This window comes from Colossoma macropomum, unplaced genomic scaffold, assembly GCF_904425465.1.
Source record: "Colossoma macropomum unplaced genomic scaffold, Colossoma_macropomum, whole genome shotgun sequence".
NCBI lineage: Eukaryota > Metazoa > Chordata > Actinopteri > Characiformes > Serrasalmidae > Colossoma > Colossoma macropomum.
Genome location: NW_023494807.1, coordinates 28,636,876 through 28,654,889, shown reverse-complemented (window position 1 = coordinate 28,654,889; position 18,014 = coordinate 28,636,876). Strand labels below are relative to the sequence as shown.

Genomic DNA, 18,014 nt, shown 5'->3' with positions numbered 1-18,014 from the left:
AGGAAGAGAGATTGAGAAGGGAGAAAGGGGAAGATCAATAGAGGGGTGATGAGAGTAGTAGAGAGAGAGAGTGAGAGAGAGAGTAAGGAAAAAGAGAGCATGAGAAAGAGAGAGGAGAAAAAGAGAGACGCGAGTGAGGCTGAGAGAAATGTGTGTGTGAGAGAGAGAGAATGTGTGTGGATGCAAAAGAGACAGAAATGTGAGAAATGCATTTGTGTATATGAGAGAGTGTGTGAGTGAGAGAGAGAGATGCACGTGTGTATATGAGAGAGAGAAGTGTGTGTGTGAGTGTGAGAGAGAGAGACAGAGAGAGAGAAATGTCTGTGTATGTGTGTGTGTGTATGAGTGAGAGAGAGAGAGAGAGAGAGAGAGAGAGAGAGAGAACCTGTCAGAAAGAGCTTAAGTGTGAAGAGCACTGCTAGCTGGAGATGTGTTCTGCCTGGTGACAGCTGGAGCAGCCACCAGCCAATCAGATCACTCCGTTTGCTGGATGGAGGCGGGTCTTCTCTCGCTCTCCGCCGTCTCATTGGACGGATGATGGTGTCTCCAGGAGCGTGTGGAGATTTTACCCATGCACACGGTCACGTGCTTCTTTCCAAAAACTGCTTCAAAGCACTGTACAGTCACAGCACACCGACGAAGAGCTGCACTGAATCAAACGTATATATCAGTCCCACATGAACAAAACACACTTCATCAACACAGTTATTATCTATCAGTTTCTTTTTGAGGATAATTGTGTTGAGGTATTATATTTTATTTATGTGGAACTGATTTAATGAATTGAATGCATCACTTTTTTCAGTGAATGCAATTGCAGTATATGTAAAACACATTGCTGAACCCTTGATGTGATGTGGTTAAACACTGGCCTGCATTAATAACATCTAGCAAAATTATTTATGATTGTTGTTTCATGTGATTCATCTAAACACCCAAAAAAGCATGTGTGATTGGTCAGGATGCTCACAGCACACTGTAAAACAGGGGTTCATTTGCATATTGACTTCTGCAGTACTCCTATTGTGAAGGCTGGTACTGCAATTGACAATTTATAGTGCAAACCTTAACAACAGTGAGTAAATCTGGCTTTTCAAACCAAATAAAGCAGATATAGTTCATTATATTCATAATAATAATAATAATAATAATAATAACTTCAATTTATATAATGGCTTTCTCATATCCAAGGTCAATTTACATAAACAACATAAAACATACAACCAAAATAATAACTTTATAGGAAGAACGTTTTGAAAAGCAAATATCTTCAGTATTTCTGCATAATTTACCTGTTGAGATGTAAACAAAGTCATTCAGAGTAGTTTGGTGTGAAATGGTTGATTGTAGAGACTCTGATTTCTTTACAGTGGTGGTGATAGGAACCAGGGGTCACTATGACTACAACACAAATATAGACATTTTATTTACTATCCAAAACCACCAGTGAACCTACACGAGTCTTCTGAGCTTTTATATGTAACATTTATGATGGTAAAATAGTGATAAATCTCAAAAAGATTGTTTTCTTTGGGGACTATTTTGCCTCACAATGGCCCTCCTTCAACCCCTGCACCATTAACATGTTTAAAAAATTATGTTTTAGGCCTAAAAACTGTCATAAAACTGTTTTAGACATCAGACAGTGAATTCATAACCATTTCATGTAATAGCTTTCTGTGAGGGAGTTTTAAAGGTGGACGTCTGGTTCCTATCACCACCACTGTGAACAATTCTGACCCTGTAAGTTTCTCTACAACAGATAATTTCACACCAAACCACTCTGAATGACTTTATTTACATCTTTACCATTTCATTATGCAGAAATGTTGAAAGATCAGTGGTAGTTTAATGCAATAAGATTTTGGAGCATTTCTATTGGTCCATTCATCTTAAAATATTCACACAAGATTAACAGCAGCTGGTGTTTTCATATAGATTAAGACATTTTAATGAAAATGACTGAATGAAAGTGTTGAGAAGAGAGGAAGATTTTCAGCTTGACTTTATGAGACGAGACTGAGGAGGAATTTGTTTCCCTTCGATTACATTATTTATGCCACTTGAATGGAGGTCTTTTCTGCATTTTCGGGTCAGATCCCCTCCCAGTCTGGATGCTCGCCTTTGTTTTGTTGTTTATGAGTGCCAGAGCTGGGACAGGAGTGTGCAGGAACACTGACCGCAGGCTGCGCTGTCCTGTGCCCGCCGCTGCACCTGTTCTGCAGCCCCTCGCTGCTTTACTGGGCAGAGGACAGGCAGACGTCTTATAAATAAAACACTCACAGCCTGTCACATGCACCTGTGCCAAAGTGGCAGTCTGGCGGTCCGCAGCCTGCCCTCTTATCTTATCCGTTGCTGCTAGTGGCCTGTTTTATTGTCCACAGGCTCTAGCCAGCTGAACTGTTATCTGTAATAGATCACCCAAATGCTCCGCTGTTTGATCTTGATATTTATATACTTTTTATATACTTTTATAGTGTGCTTATACATCAAACAGTTCAGTAATAAAAATGAATCTCTTTTAATGAGTCATCTAACATTTCAAAAAGTATGAATTTCAAAGCGGAAACACCCCCCAGTCCATCTATGAAAACTAAGCTGCAAAACAGTTTGTTTTGAATCAAACTATTTTTGTGATGTCACAAAAACCAACACATTTATATATATCCACCTATTTAGCAGTTTAGCTCCGCCCATATAAGCTGAAGTTAAAAGGAGTGTTTCAGCCTGGACTGCTTCCTGAATGAGGCTCAATACAGGGCAGCCAATCAGAACAGACCTCGTTTATGTATTACACACCATTGACTATTTAGCTCAGTGGTCACCAACCCTCCTCCTGGAGATCTACTTTCCTGCAGAGTTTAGTTCCAACCTGCATCGAACATAACCTAATGCTGATGCATTTAATCCAGCCAATCAGAGACTTCCGACGAAGTTAATTAGCTGGAGCAGGTGTAGCAGACAGTGGTTGGAACTGGAAAGTGGATCCACAGGACCAGAGCTGGTGACCACTGATTTACACAGTACTACAAAATACAGTCAAAAACAGTACAGATAAAATACAGACTAGACAGAAAGACAAACAGACAGACAGAAAGACAAACAGACAGACAGACAGATAGATATACAGACAGACACACAGACAGACAGACAGAAAGATAGACAGACAGATTGATACATAGACAGGTAGATAAAAAGAAAGATATAAAGATAGACAGAGAGACAGACAGATAAACAGAGACAGGCAGACAGATAACAAAGCAGTACAGATAAAATACAGACTAGACAGACAAATAGACAGACAGACGGATAGATAGATAGATAGATAGATAGATAGATAGATAGATAGATGGATAGATAGATGGATAGATAGATGGATAGATAGATAGGTCGATAGAAAACACAGACAGACAGACAGACAGACAGATGGATATGTAAATAGTTGGACATATAGATAGACAGATAGACAGATAGGTGAACAGACATAGATAAATAAAGCCCCTTCAGTACACCAAGCTTTTTTGTGAATGTCTAAAACTGGCCTGAGAACTTCATTTTGGTGTAAACAGTGAGTGAATGAATATAACTGAACATCATTATAACGGACTGATGCAGCTTAATCTCCACCCTCTATTCACTCTTCATTCACTCTGCTGGTGAGACAGTAGGAGAGGCTGAGGTGGCAGAAAGCGGCGGAGGCCGTGTTGGAGAGGAGCCTGTGTGGAGAGTTTCTGGCAGAGTTTCTGGTTGTCGTTTCTGGGCGTGATCAGGACCATGCAGTGCAGACAGCTGCTCCAGCACCCCGCTCTCTCTGCTAATGAGGGCTTAATGCCTCAGCCATCACGTGTGTGTGTGGAGCCTCATCAGGAGCGTGTGTGTGTGTGTGTGTGTGTGTGTGTGCGTGGAGCAGCAGCAGTAGCAGATTTTGTGTCTGCTTTGCGTGGGTACCCTGTTGCTAGGCAAAGTTAAACCCCTGACCAATGAACCCTTCTCTCCAGACTCCTGCTGTTCAGCAGCTGTGGGGCCGGGTGTGTGTATGTCTGTGTGTGTGTGTGTGTGAGAGTCACTTATGCTCAGGTAATAAAAGGAAGCGGCTGCCTTTGAGGTTGCCAGGTGCTTCTTGTGCTAACATGAGCAACGCTCGTATTTCTGACTGCTGACTCTGGTAGCTATGGAAGCCCATTCCTGCCAGGTAGAGGACAAAAAAAGATATTTATCCTTCTGTTTTTTGGCAGCTATATATCAAAATATTGACTTGTTATGTTGGAATAATGACTATGTCAAAATAATGCTTAGTATCTCGTAATAATTACTTATTTTCTCAAAATTGTGACTTTCAGTGTCAGCATAATGACTTATTTTCCCAGAACAGTGACTTACTATGTCAAAATAATGACTTACTATACCCAAATATTGACTTATTTTCTCAAAATAATTACTAATTTTCTCAAAAGATCAACTGTCAAAAAAATGACATACCATATCAAAATGACTTACTATATCAAAATGACAAATTTCCTCAAAATATCAACTTACTATATCAAAATAATGACTTGCTATGTCAAAATAATGACTAATTTTCTCAAAATATCGTCTTACTATGTCAAAATATTGACTTAATATACCACAATAATGACTTACTACATGAAAATAATGACTTACTATATCGAAATAATGACGTATTCTCTCAAAATATCGACTATGCCAAAAAAATGAATTACTATATCACAATAATGACTTACTATATTAAATTCATGACTTACTATATTAAAATAAAGACTTAGTGTCTCGTAATGACATATATTGAATAATTATTGCAGAAAAATAACTTATATTTTGACATGGTGTCTCAAAATCTTGAGAAATAAGTTATTATTTTGAGATGCTCAGTTAACGTTTCTAGAAAATGAGTCATTATTATGAGATTTTAAGTCAATGTTTTGATACAGACTTTGTGCATCACCCGAAGTCCTGTATTTTACATCTGTGCAATAGTGCATTCATGTGTGGTTTAAGAAACTGCATGCAAGCATCTCTTTGTTTATGTGTGCGCACCTGTATGTGCATGTTTGTTTATCATCATGAGCTCATTGCTAATGAAGTGCATGCTGGAATTACTCATCTGGGAGAATGGCCTGGTCAGAGGCATTGATTTGTGTTTAACCCCAGCTGTGGGCCGCACTCACAGAGACAAAAGCGGAGTGAAAGGCCCCGGCACAGCGTGAATCGATTGCTTTAAGCGGATGACCGGGCTGAGTTTAGAGCTGTAGACTGGGGGGGCAGTGTGTGGCCTTGACAGTGCGCCTGGCCTGCAGGACAGCAGAGTTGTTCTCTCAGTGATGGCAAGGACATCGACTCATAAAAGCATTAAGGAATGTAATTCTATAAAGAATAACTGGGCTGTAAAGAACAATGTGTGTTCAGGGTGTTAAAGAAACGTGTATATCAGGCGTGTATATCATATTTACGTTAACTGGTAAAATCCCTACAACACTGTACAGTGCATGTATTGCAAGTGCCAGCCTACCAGCACCTCATACACCATTTACATAAAGCACGTCCTAATTCGTGCAGTAGTTTCAGTAGGGAGCAAATAAAGCGACAGCATTCAGCATCTTATGAGCCAAAGGTTGTGCTAGTAGGCGGGGTGTGAGGTCGCACCGTTCCCCCTAATGACCAAACTTCATAGGGTTAAAATTGCAACAACTAGAAAGAATAAAATGTGAAATAAACATAATGTCTTGCCGCTTTTGAGACAGTAGAATGAAGTGATTATGATTATTTTCCTAATATAGCATATTTAAACACACTGCAGTATGTGAGACTGTGCTTCTGCACTGTTTTATACTGTCTGTTTTTAGCTGGTGTCAGAAGTATAAAATAAAAGTACAGTGCAATATTGGTGAAATTTGCATGTGCTCATTTTACGATACGCAACTTTAATGAATAAGGGCCACAGTCCAGTTCATTTACAGCCACTGCTACAAAGCAGTTCCTTGACTACTATAAAAAAGCATGTCTTTTGTAATCAATGCAAGGATGCAAGAAGGGTTTCATTCCAAGATGCCTTTTTTTATGATATATGTTGTCTGGAGTGGGCTTCACACATACAAGAAATTAGTGCAGTATTATTCTAATACCACCTTTATTAGGGGCTTCTGAAGCCTATCGGGAGATCGCAAGTTGGATACCCAATGATGCCACAGCCAATCTGTAAGTGGCAGTCCAAGACTAACTGTCGTCTCTTTCTCTCTCTGGGTGGGTGGGATGGTCCTCCCTCTCCCCCATCACTCTCGTGATGCTAGCCAACATGGACGTGTTTTAGCTGATGCAAACAGAACTGGTGGTTAGTGTTCTCCTCCAAGCGTGCTAAACTCCAGTGAAGCTGCAGTAGCGGCAGTTTGAAAAGATGTGGTGCCACTTCACAAAAATGAGCTAGCCGACTTTATCCTGTTTGTTTAATGCCAAAAAATAAATGAAAACCCTGACTAAGCACAACAATCAGTTATTATAATCACAATAAAATATCTCCTCTTTCACTTGTAAACACAAACGTGGTATGGATTGAAAGATTCTACCTATTGTTTCAAATAGACACGAGTGTGTAATGTAAGAAGAGGCCTTTCGAGGGCTGACAAAACCTGACAATAACATCATATTGTCTTATTCTCTGTCTCTGTCTCTCTCTAGGACAGGCGAGGAGGTTCCAGCGGAGGTTAAGCACCTGCGTATGGCCTCCGTGAGCATGCCAGCTCCAGCCGAACGCGTGTCCCCCCAGCAACCCCAGCTGTGCAGTGCGGGCTTCGCCGTCCGCTCCCAGTCCCTGCACTCTGTAGGGGGCGGGGAAGAGGAGGGAAGCCCCACATCCCGCAAGCAACCCCCTCCCAAACCCCGCCGCGACCCCAACACCAAGCTCAGCATCTCCTCTGAGGCTGTAGACCTCAGCACCTCCACCTGCAGGGGCGGAGACTCTGACAAGTGTGACGGTGAGTTAAACCCCTTAAACAGAGAATTAGAAGCCGCACTTTGTAAGATATTTTTGTAAAAACTAAAAGATGTAGCATTACTGAGTCAGGCTAAAATATGGTGAGCTAGACAAGAGCTGCGTTCCAAAGCCCAGGCTGCAGCCGAGGTAGGCTGCATTTCTACGCTTCTAGGCTATGTTATAGAAGGCCATTCCAAAGTGAAGGATCCTTAGTACACAGCCTATGTTCTGAGTGATTTCGAGGATGCAACAGATGTATCCTTCTATGCCTTCAGTTACCCACAGTTCTCTGTGCATGAACGACGTGAAGGAAAAAAAAACAGCACCACGAAAACAACAAAAAACGAAGCCGTTCGAGCAGAGCTTGTTTTAAAATTGAAGTTGTTCACGTCCTCGATATCATTTTCATTACCTTATAAAGTGTAAAATGACTGATTAATTAAAACATTCGCCCATATATCATATATCGTCCATATATTGTATTTTATTTAGAAGTATTTGTATATTATGTAGTTTATCGTTCCGCATTAGAACATCTCCTCCATTTCCGTAAAGAAATGAAAAAGCAACAAACACAATGCAACGGGCTCAGTTTTCTCTCACCAGTTACATTTGCAAGTTTTGCGCTGCAATTGCAAGAGGCGGGACCTTTCTGATGACGTCACCAGGCAGCCTCGTTAGGACTGATCCATTTGTGTGACCAATAGGCTACTAAGGAGAAGCCTTCAGAGGACAGTCCTACCTCAGATCCGCCCTACCTCGGCTGCAGGAATGCAGCTATTGTTTCATAAAGTCCTTGTAGAAAATCCAGTAACTTCAGAAATGCAGAACAAATATAACTATGATAGTAGGTTTGCATGCACCTACTTAACCTACTATCTATGCTAATGTGCAGGCGCATGTTAACGTGCAACGTCGCCTGCTGGATCTTTTAAAGGATCTACACTGGTCCCTGTGCCAAGCTATGAATGAGGCAAGTTGTTAAGTTATTAAGTGGCGAGTTATGAATGAGGGCATCGCTTGCCGCTGGCGCAAATCGAGTTCGCTCGCATTTTCTCATGTCAAATAGGAGTAGTAGGCGGTGGGGTTGTTGTGAACGTCGCTGCATCTATGAATTGAGGGTGAAGGTCACAGAGTTTGTTCGCATATCTTCTGCAGGACTATATTCTCATTGTTCTGCCCTGCATTCTCATGCAGATTATAAACAAGAGCACCACATTCTGTCTTTAATACAGCCTCACACTGCTCTGCTCTACTTTTTAAAATGTTATTTTCACAGCAGGGATGCCTGGGACTCGCACTAATCAAGTTACTGGAGCGAGTTATTTGATTTCAGAGCAAGTTATTGGATTCTAGATATTGTCTGTATGACAAAAAGGACTAGAAAAACAAACAACAACAACAAAAAAAATGTGAAAACGATTAGTAATAATCTGTCATATCTAAAGTCTGTGGTGTTTAAATGCAATAAAAATATCATAGCAGTGCTCATCTGCATAAAAAGATTAACATGGCTTGTACATGATGAAAAGGTTCTGTAGAGTTCGAATTAGAGCATGTTATATGGACAAAATGGTAGTACTGAAATTGCTAAATATAGCTTTATGTCTTGCAATACTTTAGAAATACACTAGAGACTCAACAATGTGGCATGGCCTGCAAAAATAATTATCTTTTGAGAGATTACAAGAGTAATTTATCAAAAATGCTCATAGAAACACTCCTTTAGAACTTGGTCAAGATGCATTAGATGCATCATTTGTCCATAACGACCTTATTGCAAGGGCCAATATCGCAACATCGATTAATAAACAATATATTGTGCAGCTCAGAGCATTCCAAGAAGATTCAGAGCTTTTGGAAAGTCAGAGCTTTCGAGTGCAGGCTGTGAAAGCATTAAGTCAGTGGATATGCTAATATGTTGCTGTAGTTGCTGAGGTTCAGATTGGATGGGGATAGCAGTGGGCACGCTGATCTTCCTCAATGCCACGGCAACCAAGCCCACGGAAACAGAGACCCCCTGCTGCTCCTCCAATCCCAGCATCAGCCGTCAGCCTCGACCAATTGTCAGCGAGCTGACGGGAAGTCAGAATGCCGTGGCAACCAATGGGGAACGGATTAGCGGGCCAGCTCTGCAGACTCTCGTCCAATGGGAAGTGGAGAGTGGGGGATGTTCCTCATTGAGAGGAGAGTTGCGTTGCGTGTTGCGAAGGTTGGGGGGGTGTGGATGACGAGGGTAAGAGGAGGGAGGAGGAGGGGCCAGGCCGCACAGGATTCATTCAGGAGGAGCGATTGACCTAGATTTAGTTCCCCTGGAGGAGAGGGCGAGGGTAAACACATCCGCTAGTGGAGAGAGGGAGAGGGGGAGGGACCGAGAGAGAGAGAGGGAGAGAGAGAGAGGGAGAATGGGTGCTTGCAGAAATGATCTCAAGATCCACCATCCCCTTTCACATAATTAACACATCTATACCGTCTAAAGCCCAGGCATGCGCAGGGGCACATTCTGACTCACATGCGGCGCATGAAAAATGTCTTTAATCTGGGTGCAATGCAGTTTCACACCTCTCTCTGTCTTTATCTGCACCCACCATGTCTTCATTTTCTTCTGGACGAGGAAGAGATTCTATTTGATCAACTTGGTCATTGATGCAGTAAATCAAAGATATCAAATTCCGAACGAATGGGTCACCCTACTTAGCACAGTGAAGTGTTTTTCTTCCTCTAGCACTTGAGCTGACTTATGCTAGAGGATGAGCTGATGAGCTAAGAGAAAAAACATCAGAAAACTGTTCATATCTCTGAAAAGAGGGGGTGCAGAATCTCACCATGTATGTGAGTTACGCATAGCAATACCTGTGGGTCCAGTTAGGCAAGGTTCTATGTGTAGGCTATACATGCCAACACACAAGCATAACATTATTATGCATGTAATACCCAAGTCATTAAGTGTGCATGTGTTTTTGATGATGGTGTTGGAATAAAGGATGTGCTTAGACCATCTGGTACCTAAATAATTTAAAATGAACAGAATCTCCAGTGGACTGCAGATATGGTCAGATTTTCTTCTGAAATCAAAAAGAAACTAAGCATTGGTCATATGCCAGTATCAGTCATATAATTTTCAGGCTCTTAAAAGAAGTGTAGAAGATGATTTCAATGCCAATGTTACAGTGCTGATGCTAGCAAAATTAACCTGGGCTAATGGGCAAAAATGCCCTGAAAGTTTAAAAAAGCCTCTCAAATGTGCAGCAAATAAAAGCCTTTATATGGTTTCTGATTGTTTAAAAATATTGGGCAAGGTCTGTTTTAGACTATACATATAATGGGGCATCCAATACAGTTTAGTGCCTCTGTGGACACTAAACATAGCACACACATTGCTGCCTTTGACACTAAAGCGAATGATGTGAGTGCTTTGACTGAAAGAACCAGACTTATTCCCAAATCTGTTGCACAATCAGTGAAGAACAAGCCTAATAAACGCTTAATAAGGTTAGAAAAAATGCCCTAATAAGGTTCAAACCTTGCCCAGAAATCTGGCTCGATAAAAACTTTCATCTCTGGCTGATCCTAATATCTGCTCTTTTTCTTCCTTGTTTCCTTCTCACTCAGCAATGCAAGGCTGTGGTGAGGACTGCAGGAGGGTCCCACCTCCAAAGCCCAAGAGGAATCCTAACACTCAGCTGAGCACCTCGTTCGACGAGTCCTACGTCCGTAATGCTGCCTCAAGAGGTTCGCCCCCAATGTCCCACTCAAGGGAGGTCAAGGCTTCCTCTCCTTCTCCTCCTCATCCACAGCCCCAGAGCCCACAGCAGGACTCGGACTCTGAAGAGCCTGTTTATATTGAGATGTCTGGCACTGTAGGCCGAGATCCGCCCAATCGCAATGAAGATGAGGAACCGGGTGAGGCCGTCTATGAGGAAATGAAGTACCCAGTCTTGGATGAGTTTGATTCGCGTTGGGATCTTTCCAGTTGCCGGTCACAATGTGCCACACCTTGTCCGTCTGATATAGACACCCATAACCCCCTGAGCCGATGTTCTACACCTCGGGGGACACCCCTTTGCGACATTCCTGCACCTTTCCCCAACTTGCTGACCCACCGGCCTCCTTTACTTGTCTTCCCCCCAGCCCCAGCACAGTGTTCACCCAATTCAGACGAATCCCCACTTACTCCTCTGGACATGGCCAAGTTGCCGATGTTGGAGAATGCTTCCTCCTATGGCAAGTCGCCTACTTCCTCCTCCTCACTGGAACCACTCAGCTCTGCCTCCACCTCGCACATAAGGCGTGCAGAAAGGGAACTAACCGCAACTCCAACCATCACGGTCTCAGGACGTTCCTCGGCACCTCCTTTGCCATGTACGCTCTACAGGAGTTCGGGCAGTTCCCAGAACTACCAGCGGAGCCACTCAGCCTGCCCTTCTCCAGTCAGCATGGGCCGCTGCCTCACTCCGCTTAGCCTCATGAGGGCCCCAGCCTTCGACGGGCCTTTCTCAGGACCTGCCCTGCCACGAAGCGCCTCAGCAACACCCCACGGCAAGGGCTCTCCGCCCCAGGACCAATCGGGACGCCTTCATGGCTCCATGCAGAATGTCTCCTCAGGACGCTCGCGGACGCCCACCAGCCCGCTGGATGAACTCACCAACCTCTTCACCACCGGCAGGAACATGCTGAAGAAAAACTCCAGCGGCAGGAAGAGCAAGGAGCCGGGCGAGAGTGAGTTTCTCTCTTTCTGTCAATAAAGTCCGAAATGAGAAACGTGCCTCGCAATCGATGAGTCAATCAATAGGAGGCTAAACACGCTGTTAATGTGATAAACAGCTGAGTCGCGAAGTGCTGTGTACACTTAGAGTGAAAATCATTGCAACTGATGGTCAAATTAATCTAAGAGTGCTTACATACTAACTAATTAGGGTAGTTAAAACCTAAGCAAGATATAACAATGTTCTTCAGTGGGCATAAATCCATATATGGTACAGGTTCTAGTAAGTGGAAATCCAACAAATCTCAACTTCTAATGGAGGTCAAAGGGTCCAAGGCAGGTACTGTGACTTCCATCATTACTTGCTGTGGGACTTTTGACCTGCTTCCTCTGCAAGCTGGCTTAATCTGAGTGCTGCAAACAGGCTAGTACAGATCATATGATTTAATCCGTGGAGATTAGGGGCTACAGCAGCCTGTATAACTCCATGGCTGTGCTACAGAAGTATTAAGCCACAGCAGTGTATAACTTTTAAATATGTAAACAGTGTTTAAACACCGGCTACTACACTCCTACAAAGGCTCCCTGCCAAAAGCAATGTTTACGATGTTGGTGGAGATATAATGAAAGGTTTAATTATGGAGACAAATTCCTAAAATCACGTGGTGGTACTTGATTTGTATATGGCTTGATAGAAAGTTTGTCGTAGTTATTGCACTGTTTGTATGTAGATGCAGTGAAATATGGAATACAGAAGTTATTTTTGAAGGGAATCGTTTGTTCTATTTTTATAGAAAATTTTAAAAGTTGACTATATGTTACCAATGAAAAAGGAGTTAGATGTTCTTGCAATAAGGGTATCTATACAAAGGTATTTTATCTCTAGGGTAAGACTAGACTAATTAAACTTGATTGTCATTAATGTTATTTATATAAGACCGAAAGCAGTATTAAAAAGGTACATTGCCTTCTCCCTGCATTATAGCTTTCGTGACTGTGCGCTTGTGTGAGAGTGATGAGATGTGAACTGTCAGTTGTTATTGACTGCATCTCTTGAGCAATGACCCCCACGGATGCTTCTCTACAAAAAAGGTCAACTCAACAAAACCGCTTTTAAAACGGCTTATTCGCTCTCCTTGAGCTATGAGTAGATGAAGCGCTCATCAATGAAACTGCCCGGGTTAGATGCAGTGTTGTAGCACATGAAGTGATGCACACGCTCTTGCTGGCAAGCTGAGTGCTCATCCTGGTAACAGAGGAAGGGAACTCCCTGCAGATTCTCCCTCTGAGGAGCGGCAGACCAATCAGGATGCAGGTCACGGCCGCCCTGTTGCAGCGAATGTGTGAAGCTGGAAGCTCTCGGTGGAAAAAACAGGCAGCAACAGAGAGCACTGCACTACCTGTACAGACATGTGCTCTGCTCCAGAAAAACAACAGTGCTTTTTTCACTACAAGCGCTTTCAGCCCATGCAATTAGAGCGGTGTTAATTAGTAGTTTTGCGGCTGCTCAGAATTGTCTGGTTTGACTTTCACACGTTGCTGTGAAGCATCTAGGCCACACAACATTGTTTCAGTGGTTTTGTTGGTGCTGCCTAGTAGCCATGTGGCATGTAGGTCTTATCTTGTAGTCATGTGATTTACCTCTGTTGCCATGGGCATTGTTTACTGATCACATTTTTATATGGTAGTTTGCACATGTGTTGCACCTTTATTCAATCTCATGGAGTGACGCATTTGGCTCAGAATGCTCACAAACATCATCTGTCCTGGTTGTGGGTGGAAAACACATTGTCTTTGACCTATTTATCCACCCACCAATCAATGCTGCCTAGCAAGGATAGGACCGTAAATTAAACTGTAATGGCAAGTGCGAATGATGTGAAGTTTCCCAGTGAAACCCTCAGACAGTGGAGAGAAGAAGTAACAAGTAACGTACATTCATCAACAGAAATCTATCACGAGAGCCTTGATATTATAAGAGGAATGTGCTATTTTGAGGCAGTGTAAGGATTTAGCGGTAAAGAAATCTTGGAAAAATTCTTTACATGCCACCACCGTGCCATCAGCAGCTGCAGAACCAAATACAGAGACAATGAATTCACAGAGACAATTGCAAAATAAAGTTGCGCAGAAAAACAAGCTCTGATCATCTGCAGTAGCATAGTGACACCAAGTGGCCAACTGCCGTTAATACAACAATGGCTGAAACATTCCTCTTAAATTTTGTTTTGAATGAGCCAGTGGTTCAAAATCCTAGTTCTGGAGTACCCCAATCTTGTTTTCCCTGCTGTCATGCACCCACTTCAACTCAGGAAGGCCTTGTTATTAGCCAGTTAGTTGGATCAGGTGTGTTACAGCATGAAAAACAGAAAGGGTACTAAAGGAACAGGACTGGGAACCACTGGAGTAAGGGAATAATTTGTTAAGCATTTGTGGAACTACAGAAATGTAACATGAATGTATGTAAGCTGACTTGCTACTGTTCTCCTAAAGGTGAAGCCAAAGGGAGGTGCCACAGCTCAGAGTCCAAACGGGAGCACAAGGAGAGGAGCCATCACAGCAAGGAGTCTAAAAGGGACAAGGAGCGCAGCAGCAAATCCTCGCATCGGCGTGAGAGCAAAGACCGAGAGGCTAACGGCACTGAGGCCCTCCTGAGACGAGACAGCAAGGACAGAGGCTGCAGCAATGCAGAGCCATTACCGAGACATGACAGCAAGGACAGGGGATGCAGTAATGGAGAGCCACTACTGAGACGTGATAGCAAGGACAGAGGCTGTAATAATGCAGAACCATTACCAAGACGCGACAGCAAGGACAGGAGCTGCAGTGGTCCAGAGCTGCTTCCTAGACAGGACAGCAAAGACAGGGGATGCAGCACCACTGAGACTGTATCACGACATGACAGCAAAGACAGGGGCTGCAGTAGCATGGAACCTTTACCCAGACGAAATAGTAAGGACAGAAGCTGTAATGGTCCAGATCTCCTACCCAGGCAAGACAGCAAAGATCTTTCTAGGAATGGTCTGGAACGATGTGACAGCAGAGACCGAAGTTACGAACTGTTACCCAGGCATGACAGTAAGGATTTGAGCAGGAATGGCCTGGAGTGCCGACGCAACAGCAAAGAAGGTGGAAAGAATGGTTTAGACTCTCGTCAAGGTAGCAACTATGCTGCAGACTGCGGACGAGATAGCAAGGAATGGAACGGTAATGGGACAGACTTGATACACAAAAGAGACTGTAAAGATAGGGGGATGCACACGACAGATGCCTTGACCCGACATGACAGTAAAGACAAAAGCAGCTTCAGCACAGAGTCACCCAAAGCACACGATAGGGATGCAAGGTCTGGACTTCCGTCTAATTTGTCCAACCGGTCTGGACGCTCCCCTGTGAGTCCCACGACGACTTTGGGTAACTCTGGTAAGTCCTGTATTTGGTGTCCTTTGCTCATGATAGCCACCGTAGATTATTCCACTTGATGTACCTCAACACAAATAAATCTTAACAATGGTTGGGCTGCTTTTTCAACTTGTGCACAAGCAACTCGATCTTGTTGCTTGTGGTGAAAGATTTCAATCTCTACTTACAGAACTGAGGACAGTTCCAAAGGTGGGCCGCTCCCCGTCCACACCAACTGCACCATCACCACTGGGGACACCTCAGAGACAACCCCCAGAAGCCCAAGAGGTACCATTAAACTTTACATCTTTGCAGGGTTAGATTTGGAATTTGCTGCCAAAAGTTCATGTTGCGAATGACCCTGTTATCCCTGTTTCTCCTCTTCTGCAGATGCCACCCATGCCATGGGTATATGGTGACAGCACCATGCTGGAAATGATTGAAAGAAAACAGCGTCTGTGCCGTGAGATCAGGTCCCGTCAGCGGCTCCCTGAACGGAGCCCCTGCAAGAAGGAGACCCTGCCGGCTGTGACCAATTGGAAGAAGGCCAACGGGGCGAAGAAGTATGGGCCACCACCATACCCGAACCAGACCACTGTCTTTTGGGACACAGCAATCTGAATGGTTGCTGAGCACTTCAGGACTTAGCCTCGCTCCGCCTAATGCAGAGCGGCCGATTATAGTGCTCCTGGCAGTGGGATTAACATAGCAATACTTCTGAGTGTGCAGATCGTCAGGTTTTCGAATCAATGTTTATATCTGATATTTTTGTATTGTGATTCCTTGTAAATGACCTAGCATTAACAGATATTTTCTAAACAATATGGAATATCTTTGCAAAGAGTACGTAGAGTTAGCACAATACAAAGTTTGTTCTTTTCTATTTTTTTTTTTTACATTGCAATACAAAAACGAATCTCATTGTATCATCAACGTTCACAGGCCTTTATCTTTCAGACCTCTCAAAATTAAGGTTCCATGGTAAGTTGCCATGAATGAAGTGTATTTTAACATTGGATGTGAAATTGGACTAGGGCTAGCTTTTACTGCTGCCTTGCCACACTTTTAATTTCATAGAATGTGCAATTATTCAAGAACTCAAATAGATGGATTACTCTCAACAATCAGAATTCTTTTTCATTAACATTTTATTGCTTGAGCTTTGGTTAGTACATAATTAAAAATGGAGGGTTTCAGTATGTAAGTGGGAAAAACAGCACAACCTGAGAGAAGCAGAAAGGAAGTTTATGAAAGGGTAATGGAAGGTAAGAGAGACAGAGTGATGAAGAAAAAGAGCTCTTTTATAAAGGACATATTTTTGTTCTGTAGTGTTGTAATCTTGAGGGTGTTCCCTCTTTCTTGGGTCTGTGGCAATAGCTGGCAAGAGCTGGTGAGAATCCTCTACCATGCACTATGAGGATAGTTGCCCAGAGATTAATGACAATCTGGAATATTAAAGTATTTTTAACATAATTTAAAAGTTGTGTACATGCTTGTTAAATGGAAGGGTTTTTGGAGGAGTCATTTTTGCTGTGGTCCTGCACTGGATGACTGTGTCATTATTTGTCGGTAAGTTGCTAAAACTGTCATTTGATTGATTTGTGATGGACACAATCAGCCCTGTTTGGGTATTTGAAACCAATGACCAATGGCCCTCAGCGGGAGCACTAAGGACTTAGCAACCATGGCTACATGACCCAGTAATAGGGGCTGTGGTTGCATTAAAAAAGGGGCAGTAAAGAAAAAGAAATGCACTCCCATAATCTTCTACATTATTTGGCTGGATATCTGCCACCCTCCCTCTACCTCAACCGTTCAGATTAGTTCAAGTGGGTCATTCATTTGCACGATGAATGCAACACCTGCATTGCCAAAGTATTTTGGATCCTGGAGCGAAGTCCATGTCCCTCCCCCCGCTTTATTCTCGCTATGAACTCCACGTAGGGAAAAAGTAACGCCTGTGCAAATGTGTTGCCTTGGAGATCGGCGCTCACTGTGACTGGGTCACACTGGGGTGAAAGGTAACAAATACTGTAGCCTAGCAGGCCTAACGCAAGCAACCAGTGCACCGGTCACTAGTTTGCAGGTATTCTGGCATTTGGAAATGGTGTTTATGCTTATGGTCAGTTTTTGGTGCTTTCCTTAAGAGCTGATTCAAAAAACAGACCAAATAGAGTAAAAACACAGTAGCTGGTGTAGCATTGAGTATACAGTAGAAAAAGACATGGAAATTCTGAGTATGTTTTCATACTTGTGTGTGTCTGTATGTGTGCCAAGCTACATTGTACGCAGGTCACCTATTAAATGATTGTTTGACATTCACTCTCTTGTGCCCAGGAGGTGCAGGTTAATGAAATGTAATGATGTACAATCTCTCTGTATGTAAAATGTGCACTGTGACAGGTAGAAAGACTACGTCCTTTGTCTTATTGCACTGAGTGTTCTCTTATCTGTATAGTAATGTTTGAGATAAAAAGAAGTATGCTGATTGTCACAAGGGTCTTTTTGAGAGAAATAAATATGAATTTCAAACTGCTATGGAGATATGAGTCTTTCTACTCTAAAAATAAAAAGTCTCTCTGCAGGTTTACAACAGGCTAACATCCTTTGGATTGTCCAGTCTTTGTCCTGCAGGCCTGGACAAGGGCTTCATATACAATAGCATTCAAAAGTCACTTACCATATTAATAATTGCTGTTATATCATCCAACAATAACTTACCCAGTGTCTTAAAATACTATAAGCTAGACTTCAGAAGACAATTTTACTCAATGCTTCAAGTTTTTGGTAGCACATTTAATAAATAAGCTATTAAATGATGAATTAAATTAAATGCTTCATATGTTTTGTGACTTTTTCAGTCATTTCAGAATCTTCTACAGTTCTGTTTGTCATTTCGACATGTCTAAGACGTCAATTATT

General features: G+C 42.7%; 1 protein-coding gene across 1 annotated transcript in view; it reads left to right on the top strand.

Annotated features, from left to right (window-relative positions):
* The window catches only part of nyap2b (neuronal tyrosine-phosphorylated phosphoinositide-3-kinase adaptor 2b), a 28,833-nt gene extending 13,113 nt beyond the window's left edge, over nucleotides 1-15,720 (top strand). Inside the window, exons 3-7 of the mRNA XM_036556299.1 lie at nucleotides 6,691-6,986; nucleotides 10,598-11,704; nucleotides 14,184-15,113; nucleotides 15,283-15,380; nucleotides 15,483-15,720. Coding sequence (XP_036412192.1) covers nucleotides 6,691-6,986; nucleotides 10,598-11,704; nucleotides 14,184-15,113; nucleotides 15,283-15,380; nucleotides 15,483-15,713 — 2,662 coding nt within the window. The 3' untranslated portion in view covers nucleotides 15,714-15,720. The remainder of the gene's footprint in view (nucleotides 1-6,690; nucleotides 6,987-10,597; nucleotides 11,705-14,183; nucleotides 15,114-15,282; nucleotides 15,381-15,482) is intronic.
* The last annotated feature ends 2,294 nt before the right edge of the window (nucleotides 15,721-18,014 follow it).